Raw genomic sequence first — 9891 nt, forward strand, 5'->3', positions numbered from 1 at the left:
ACATCCATCTTCATTGTGAATTCAGCTTCCCTAAACACTTTCCTTCAGCTAGAGGAAATTTAATTATAATGTCAGTTGTTAGAAAAATGTAAAATGCATTACAAAAACCGCTTTTTATTTCAGGCCTGTTTAAGGCTGGACAGATACTGAGGGGCAAGACCATTTAAACGCTTAAAAACAAATACCAGAACTTTAAAATCAATACCCAAACAAACTGGAAGCAGAAGGAGAGATGCCAAAACAGGACTGATATGTTCATGCTTCCTTTTAGCAGTTAAAAGGCAAGCAGCAGCATTTTGAACCAGCTGAAGTTGATTAATTAAACACTGGCTCACCCCAACATAAAGACCATTGCAATAATCTAACAGAGTCGTAATAAAACCATGAATTAATATCTCAAAATGATGCAGTGAAAGAAATGGTTTGACTTTAGCCAGTTGCCTTAGATGATAAAAACTGGACTTGATTATGGATTTAATCTGTGCATCAAGTTTAAAATCACCGTCCAGTCTCACACCCAGGTGAGTCAGATAATCTGTTAAAGGACCCAGATTAACATGGGCATTAAAAACTTCACTGGGCTTAAATAACACCTCAGTCTTTTGTTCGTTAAAATTCAAACAATTCCAGGACACCCATGCTTTGATCTCTGGAATACATTGCAGAAAATGATTCACAGAGTACTGTGTTCCTTGTTTCAGTGGCATATAAATTTGGCTGTTGTCAGCATAGAAATGAAAGGCAATACCATATTTCCGGAGGACTGAACCAAGGGGAAGTAAGTAGAGGGAGAAGAGAAGAGGGCCAAGTATGGAGCCTTGGGGAACGCCACATGTAAGGGGGGCTACTGAAGACTCAATAGAACCAACTCGAACACAAAAACGTCTCTCAGTTAAATACGACCTGAACCACTCAAGAGCATCACCATGAATTCCCACCCAGTTTTCCAGGTGAGATAAATGATCTGATGATCCACTGTGTCGAAGGCGGCACTTGGATCCAACAGCATTAAAATAACCAGAGTGACCAGAGTCTGTGGCTAAGAGAATGCCATTAAAAATCCTCACCAGTCTTGATTCAGTACAATGACAGGCTTTAAAACCAGACTGGAATGGTTCAAGAAGGTTATGCGTAGTCAAATATAAAATCAGCTGATTACAAACAATTTTCTCCAGGATCTTTGACAAGAAAGGGAGTTTTGAAATAGGCCTAAAATTCTTTGTTTCAGTTTAGTCCAGGCCCGGCTTTTTGATCAATGGCGTCACCACTGCATGTTTCAAACTAACCATTTATCAAACTGTTATTTGTAATATTGGCCACATAGGAAGCCACAAAAGGAAAAACCTGTTTAAAAAGACGAGGTGGAATCGGGTCAATTGGAGAACCGGCCGACTTCATATAACCAGTGATCTCTTCTAAGAGAGGCAGAGTGACAAACTCTAACTGATTAAAAACAGCAGAGTGTGCAAGTGATGCAAGGGTTGTGAGAAGGAGGGCTGATGAGGGCTTTAATGCTCACAAGCTCAAAGGTTTCTCACACACTTCAGTCGAGTTCTCTAGACCAACTGATTGAGGGACATTAGGAACAGACATAATGGTTTTAAAAAGAATCCGAGGATTGTTGCAGTTAGAGGGGATTAAATCCGAAAAATGTTTGTTTTTTGCAGTTCTCACAATTGTTCGATAGGAACGCCAGCGATCTCTCAACATCTGGAAGGAGACCCGTAACTTGTCCTTCTTCCATTTCCGTTCAGCTCTCCAGCATCACGCAAGGCATCATTTATTCAGGGCTCAAATCTGGGTTTAGAGGATCTTATTTTCAATGGAGCCACTGTATCTAAAACGGTCTGACCGATTTAATTAAAATAAGATAAAAAAACCCTCAACATCTAAATGAATGCCCAAAGAATCACTAGAACAGATCATAGATGAAAAGGCAGCTGAGAACTGAGTGACAGAGGAAGAGTTTCTAACCGGAGAGCACTGTGCTGGAGCGGGAGGTTTGACTGAATGACAGATGAGGGAGATGTCAAACACAACAGGTAAATGGTCTGAAAATACAGCGTCACAAACTTCCAGGTTACAGACATTAAAAACATGAGCTAAATGGATGGTTTTTCAAGACAGCAAACATGAATGTTAAAATCTCCAGTTATTAAAACACGATCGCATTTAGGCAGGACTCCTGCCAAAAAATCAGCAAAGTCCACAAGAAAGTCTCTGTTGTATTTCAGGGGTCTCTACAGAACAACGCACAACACTGGGAGAGCTGAAACAAGTTCACCTCAAAGCTGGAATAAGAAGATATACAATACCGATCAAAAGTTTTAGAGCCCCTTCTTCATTTAATGGTTTTCTTGATAACAGTTTCCATAATATGTAGATTCTCAATGAAGGCATCAAAACAGTGAATGAACTCATATGGAATTATGTAGCAAACCAAAAATTGTAAAAGAACTTTAAATATGTTATATTTTAGATTCCTTAAAGTAGCCACCCTTTGCTGTGATGACAGAAATATTAACCTCTGACCTTCTCTCAATGAACCTCTGGGAAGTTCTTTCAAGACGTTCTGGAAACCATTCCAGGTGACCACCTCATGAGGATCATGGAGAGAACGCCAAGAGAGCAAAGCAGTGATCAGAGCAAAGGGAGTCTGTTTTGTAAAAATCAAAAATATGAAAATGTTTAGTTATTTCACACTTTTTATTTACTACATTATTCCGTGTGTGTTGAGTCACGGGTTTGTTGCCTCCGGTGAGAATCTACAATTTAAATAATGATGAAAATAAAGAGACCCATTAAGTGAGAAAGGAGTTGTAAAACTTTTGTTTAGATGTAGTATAGATGTAACCTGTTTACAGAGAAAGCTCTACCCGTAAACAGTAGCTACACCTCCACCAGGACCTGTCATCCTTGGAGACCCGAAGAAGATGCAGTTCAGTGGCTAAAGTTCACAAAAAGTGCTAGACTCACCAGTAGTCATCCATGTCTCGGTTATAAATAGAAAATCCAATCCACTGGAGGTGAAAACATCCTTTAGAATAAAGGTCTTGTTGGCTAGGGATCCAGATTGGATCCAGATTGTAATCCTCCATGGAGACCTACCAGAGAACACGCCAAACCAGCTTTCAGTCTCACCTGCCAGCCGCTGCGTTTCCCACGCCGTCTGCGCACACAGGTGGAGCGTGGCACTAGTTCAATTCAATTCAAATTCAAAAATACTTTATTAATCCCAAAGGAAAATTAAATGTTGTTATAGCTCATATTATGAAGGTTTCTTCAAAGAGTCGTTGTAGATGCTGATGGCTGTGGGCAGGAAGGATCTTCTGTAGCGCTCCGTCTTACAGCAGATCTGAAGAAGCCTCTGACTGAAGACACTCTGTTGTTGTAGGACAGAGATTAAAGAGTGTTTCGGGATTATACACCAGCCAAGAGTTGGCACTCAGAGCAACAGCAGTAAATAGGAACAAAAACACCAAAAATACAACCAAAGTTTGCAGAGGCCAACAAGCCAGAGACACCATCTTCAAATAGATGAGAAAACCAGAATTATAGCCTCCACTCTAATTCATCCCAAATGTGTTCCAGAAGGTTGAGGTCAGGCCACATCTGGAAGATCATTAATGTCTGGGACCTAGAAGGACTGTTCACCGCCCTTCAGAGATGATTCAAGCATTGATGATCGCTTCTCAGATTTTATTTACAGAGATTGGGAAATTTTGATTATTTGTGTTAAAATCATCACCAACTACATTTCCCTTACCAGGTTGAATATTTTCTAAAAGAAGGCAGGTAGCAGGTTCTGTTGAGCAGTCGTGCCAAGAACTTTAAAGGACATCAGTAATGAGGTATTGAATGTGGAATTAAGACATAAACAGGTAGTGAGAGTCTTTCACAGCTATGGACTGTGGTCTGATCAGTCATTTTAAATATTGATCCCAGGTGTGAATTGATGAGAACCAATCAGGTAGAAAATATCTGTTAAGCTTGAAGTTCTGATCCCAGAACCTGATCTAGTACCTGAGAACACCATCTAAAAGAAATGAAGGTACATCACTGAAACATCTGAAGATTAGATGGGTATCAAATTAGTTCGGCTGATAAAATACCTTACTGATGAGTTTGTGTGACCGGCTGATTAACCGGCTGATTAACTGGCTGATTGATCAGCTGATTGATCAGCTGATTGATCAGCCTGTTATTTGGTGAATAAATACATGTTTTTGCTGCTCTGTTTCAGTTCTGCGGCGCTCACTCTCTGAAGGTTCCTTGGTGAAAGAACCTCGATCACCCCGCTTTCTGTCTGACAGCACCATCCATCGCCTTACACGTACATCGACCTTTGACCTAACCCTCACCTTAGGCACCTCCCCTTGTCCCCCTTCCCCTCAGACTCTGAGGAAACAGCTGACCAAGGAGGGGGCATCTCTTCACCAGATGCTGATGCTGCTCAACGGCTCTAAGGTAGAAACCGGAACCAAGTTTCAGCCACATACACCATCCAACAGCTGTCTGAAAACATGCATCAGTATAATGATCAGTATAACCTACAACTAACCAGTACAGATCAATACAGGCCAGTATGGATCACCGTATACCAGCACTGATTATGCCAGACCAGAATACACCAGACCTGACTAGTACTGACCAGCACAGATCAGTGTGGACCTGCATGAGCCAATATTCTCTAGTAAGGGCCATTGCATATCCTAACAGTTGAGTGCACACCAGTTCAAAACAGCTCAGACAACTATGAACCAATAAGAACCACAACAGACTCGGGCTATGTACTAGTAAAGGGGATGAATGACTTGCTGAGGTCACTTAAGGTTCTGTTGGAATTTCAGGTGCCTCACCTCTTGTCAGGGTCTGTCACCATGCTAAATGATGGGAAACCTAACCCGATCCAGAGCAAATTATATTTCCAGATTAGAGATCCAGACCACAGCACCTCTCAAGCAATCAGAGCTCTGAGAAACCCATGATGATGGTTCTTGAACATCCTCACCCAGGTTCACAGTAGCAGACAGAGATCAGGTCAGAACATATCCTGATGGAGCCAGAACAGATTATTCTGAAGTTTCTTCTGCTTGAAACTGAATTTCAGAAAATAACATTAATCAAGGCTCCTCTTTATCTCTTCAAACTGCTCTGTACATTAATGTTCAGACGCGTATATCTTCGCTCATTCTTTTTAGTCTTTAACATCACAAAGCAACAACACTATTATACACTCTGGATGGCAGAAAGAGAAAGGAGATGTCTACAATAGCTCCCCCTGCTAAGGACCCCAAGCACTACAATCAGTCATCCCCCATTCACACACTGACAGTGGTAGGCTACATTGTAACCAAGGCTGCCCTGGGGTTGACTGACAGACGTGGGGCTGCCATACAATCAGCGCCACCATCTGACCAGCCAGCACTGTCTTGTCCCAGGACACAACGACTGAGACAGATGGAGCGGGGGTCAAACCGGTTACAGGATGAACCCCTACCACCTCAGCCACTGTCACCCCCATAGTACAGGGACCAGTTCCAACCAGTGTGCCTCTGTTTTGTTCTCCAGGGTGGAACATCCAGCAACTGTAAGCTGAAGAAGAAAAAGACCAAAAGTTTGTAAGTCAAGAATTGTGCTCAGTTGATCTGTTTGGTTTTTGTTTGTCTGTTGATTCGTCTTTTTTGGTTTATTGTCTTTTTTCTGTCTCTAATTCATCATTGTAACTCTTCAGGGCTGCTGACATTCAGAGTCGCTTGGCATTTTTACGGAGACGGAAAAATTACGCTGGTATCCATGGTAACAGTTTAGAGAAAGCGCTGAAAAACAACAGGTGGGTTATGATTGGATTCTGTTTGGTTCTCCTGGGTTCCTGTAGGGTTCTGCTAGTTGTCTTTGGTTTTGGGTGTGTTTGTTTCAGTTCTTCCGTCTTCATTTCTTGTTAGTTCTGTTCAGTTCCTGGTGTTAGCGGACAGTTTGACTTGCCTTTACTTTGTCTTTCAGACCATCTGAAGGGGAGGTTAAGAGGTGGGCAGAGAGTCTGGAAGCTTTGCTGACCCATCAGTGTAAGACTTCCTTTCTGTTTGAACCAATCAGCAGTCAGAAGAGAGCCAGTCCCCATTGGTTAACAGTCTGTCATTCTCATTGGTCAGATGGTGTGGCAGTGTTCCGTCACTTTCTGAGGTCAGAGTTCAGTGAGGAGAACCTGGACTTCTGGTTGGCAGTGGAGGAATTTAAGCGGACACTCTCCTTCAGTAAGATGGCCGACCACGCTAAGAAGATCTACGACGAGTTTATATCTACGTCAGCAGCACGACAGGTAACACTTTCTGTCAGCATTTCCTAATTTTGGTCCAACATCTGGTCATGTGACTCAACTATTCTGTCTCCAGGTCAATGTGGATTCATTTGTCAGGGACTCAACCAATCAAAGCCTCATTTTTAATGTTAACACCACCTCCTTCCAGCTGGCCCAGGATCAGATCTTCAGCCTGATGGAGGCCGACAGTTACCCACGATTCCTCAAGTCCTGCCTTTATGCCCAGCTGGCCAATTACAGCACAGCCACTGCATTGGAGTTGTCCAATCAGAGTAGATCTGTCAGCTAGTTGTGTTCAGGATCAAACAGTGGCTGGGCCAATCAGAATGATCAGAGTCTGGTATTGGCTGGCCATTGTCTGTTCAGAAAACAGTCGAACAATCAAAGAGACATTTAGCCAACTGGATTATGGGAACTGTAGGCCACAGAGGTTTTGATTAAAAATAAAAATGTTTTAATGCGTTCCTCATTCACAGAACGCTGTTAGTTTTTATTATAGATTTAAACAACTATTTCAACTACTAAGATGTTTAGAGTTTAATCAGCCACTGGGTGTGATTTAGAGATGTTTAACCATGAAGGTCTGATCCCTAAAACATAAAATTCCTGGTTTCAGCTTGCAGAGCTTCTCTTTAAACTATTAACATTATTGAGTCTGACCTGAAGGTCCACCTCAGGTTGGGTCAGACACATCCACCTATGGATCTAACTTATGGACCAACATGAGGACTGATCAGGAAGCTCCACCTGGCGATTCATCTGGGGATCATTTTAAGGAACCAAGTGATTGATCCACCTCTTTGGAGATGATCCTACAGATGGTCCAGCTATTTGTTGAAGGTGTCTCAGAGAACTCTTGATGTTTCCTACCCTTGGTCATAGCCTGGTGTTAAACCCAGAAACAGAAAGTACTTTATTTAAAAGTACCTGAGGAAGAACCAGCATAACAGAAGCCATGACCATGTGACTGATGGTTTTGGAAAATCCTATGAAATTTGTTTTTTTAATTAACTGATTTGGATCATGAAGTCACTTATGTTCACCTGTCCAATCAACTGGTGCTGCTGTTTTCTAATAAAATTAACTGTGTTGGACCTATTAAGTCTCCTGAGATTTATCTGTGACATAAGAGCACCACATCAAGTTCACCCAATCCAGACTTTCTCCTGGTGAGATGGCTTACCTGTTCCTGACTCTGGAGATCTTAGTGATCCTTAGTCATCTTGCTGTATGCACACCTCAGATCATGGCTGCTTAGGTAAACCAGTTTGAGGCTCCCTTTCACTGACAAGTTGTGTATTAGTTCAAAGATCAAACCAGAGATGATAGGCCAGAGTATAACTCATTCGTCACCATACGGGCAAATCAGAAACCCTGGATGACCAATGAGGTACGTGCAATGCAAGTTTTATGGTGTTCTCCAGTGACAGTCTCACAAGACTAATACAAGAATTACGTAGAGCTCAGGTAATAGTGAAAGCAGTAATTTAATCTGAATCACATTTTGAGACTTCAAACATTTTTTCATACATTTTTGGGTTTTTAGGCATAATTGGCTGCATACATGACAGTTACATTCATTGCTCCTTCACTAAACAAAGATCATGTTTTATTTGCTTTATTGCACAGTTGACCGACTATACTGCATCTCTAACTTAATTAATCAGAGTAATCTTCTTGATAACCACACAGTATGTTCAATAATAAATTTAACCTGGGTTTTATCCTCTACTATCCAGCCTGATTGGTTTTCCTGACTGTAACGGGTTGTTCAGAAGACCCAAAATATTTTCCGGACACAACTGATAAGTTTTAAGAGATTTATTGAGCTTTCTGAGAGGTGTTCTGCAGGAAACCACCAGCGGTAGGCACAGGAACCTCTGGAGACAGACATACTGGTTAGTGGCTGAGCGAAGAACTGAGAATATGGGTGGAGCAGATGAGGTGTAATTAGGGAGTTGGCTGGGAAAGAGCAGGTGAAAACCATCTTCCTAAAAGCTGCAGCACAGAGATGATGCAGACAACCACTGCATAATCATAACAGACTGTTCTCATAGCATTTAGTCTGCTAACTTCTTTCATGGTTTTAGTGATGAATGAACCTGGGTTTTTTTATTGCTGTTTGTTTCTGACTCACCTGAATTTCTCTACTGTGAGACAATAAAGGAGTTTATTTTCCATCCTGTTTTGCATTAAATACACTTAATCAATACAAATGTTGTCGACTTAGCAGCTAATTGTAGATTTGTACTATGAAGATCAGATGTGATGCAGCTACATATGCAGTGGCCGGGGTCTGTGCATGACTCATATGTTTCATGAGTCTATACTGGCTGGCCTGTGATTAGTTTATTTATATAAAAGTAATAGTATTTGTTATAATAATTTCTGATTCACCAATCCCCTCCCCACTGAAGACAAGTCATTTAATTTCATTCAGTGTTCATTATTGCCTGCGAGTGTAATTCCAGTAATTGATATTTTGTTGAAATTAAATCCTCCACCTCTGTGGTCACCTCATCCACATTTAACTGATGCTCCAGCCGTTGGATTTAGTGATTTCTGAAGCTGCATTTTTAGGTCCTCCTTTCTGATTCCACATGTTTCTAAGTTTTCTTCTAAGTACACCTCGTACAGCTGTTTCAGAGGGAGCTTTAGGGACAGAAAATATCTCTATTTCAGTTTCATGTGTACTATTTTTCGTATTGTCATGAGCCAACCTTTAACTTCTTATACGTCATTAACTGCTTATGATGAAACCGGGCCCTGTGGACTGGTGTGACAAACGATAATGTCAACAAAACCAAAGAGATTGTTGTTGACCTGAGGAAAAATCAGCCAAGTCACCCCGTCCTCAGCAATGATGCTGCAGTGGAGCGGGTCAGCAACATCAAACTCCTGGGCTGCAGATCACACCTTGACCTGGGCCCTCCATGCCTCGGATCTTGTGACAAGAGCACAGCAGCTTCTACACAAACTTCTCCCCTCCCATCTTCACCACTTTCTAGAGAGGGAAAATAGAGATCATGTTGTTCTGTTTCTTTTATGTATTTATTCTTTTTTATATTGCACATACTTAGAATTATAATTCTTTTCATTGTTTTCTGTTTTTATTCGGAGCTTTGCAACAAAATGTCGCTCAAATGTACGTTGTGAATGTGCAGTTGAATGACAATAAAACTAAGAGCTTTTGTTATAAAAGGAAAATTTAACTTCCGGTGTCCAACTCTTTTTTAAGCAGAACTGATGTAAATAAACTTCTTTTTATTTCTTGTTAAAAACAGAATAGAGTAACTAATTTCATAGGATAATGCAGCTCATTGAAGATAGATGGAGACTGAGCTGTGGATATCTGGTTTTACATCACTTGGTCTCATGTTCCTGGAAGTTCAGCCTATTCAGTTTCTTTATATTTGATGGAAATAAAGGGTTGTTTTTATGGGCATTTGTAATTGAATTGTTCTGGGCCTGATCTGAAGATCAGATTCACACCTTTGAGTAGAACGTGTGAGAACCCCTTGTCTAAACCAGGACTCAGAACTTTGGATTTATCACACAGTAAAAACACAGAG

The 9891-nt window shown here is 41.2% G+C and overlaps 1 protein-coding gene across 4 annotated transcripts in view; it reads left to right on the top strand.

Annotated features, from left to right (window-relative positions):
* LOC124877649 (regulator of G-protein signaling 3-like) overlaps nucleotides 1–7417 on the top strand; it is a 42141-nt gene extending 34724 nt beyond the window's left edge. For all 4 annotated transcript variants that reach the window (XM_047381024.1, XM_047381025.1, XM_047381022.1 and 1 more), the window contains 6 exons: nucleotides 4244–4467; nucleotides 5572–5621; nucleotides 5735–5833; nucleotides 6004–6065; nucleotides 6153–6319; nucleotides 6393–7417. In XM_047381024.1, the coding sequence (XP_047236980.1) occupies nucleotides 4244–4467; nucleotides 5572–5621; nucleotides 5735–5833; nucleotides 6004–6065; nucleotides 6153–6319; nucleotides 6393–6608 (818 nt within the window). In that variant the 3' untranslated portion in view covers nucleotides 6609–7417. The remainder of the gene's footprint in view (nucleotides 1–4243; nucleotides 4468–5571; nucleotides 5622–5734; nucleotides 5834–6003; nucleotides 6066–6152; nucleotides 6320–6392) is intronic.
* The last annotated feature ends 2474 nt before the right edge of the window (nucleotides 7418–9891 follow it).

The sequence above is a fragment of the Girardinichthys multiradiatus genome, chromosome 12, assembly GCF_021462225.1.
Source record: "Girardinichthys multiradiatus isolate DD_20200921_A chromosome 12, DD_fGirMul_XY1, whole genome shotgun sequence".
In the NCBI taxonomy this organism is placed as follows: Eukaryota; Metazoa; Chordata; class Actinopteri; order Cyprinodontiformes; family Goodeidae; genus Girardinichthys; species Girardinichthys multiradiatus.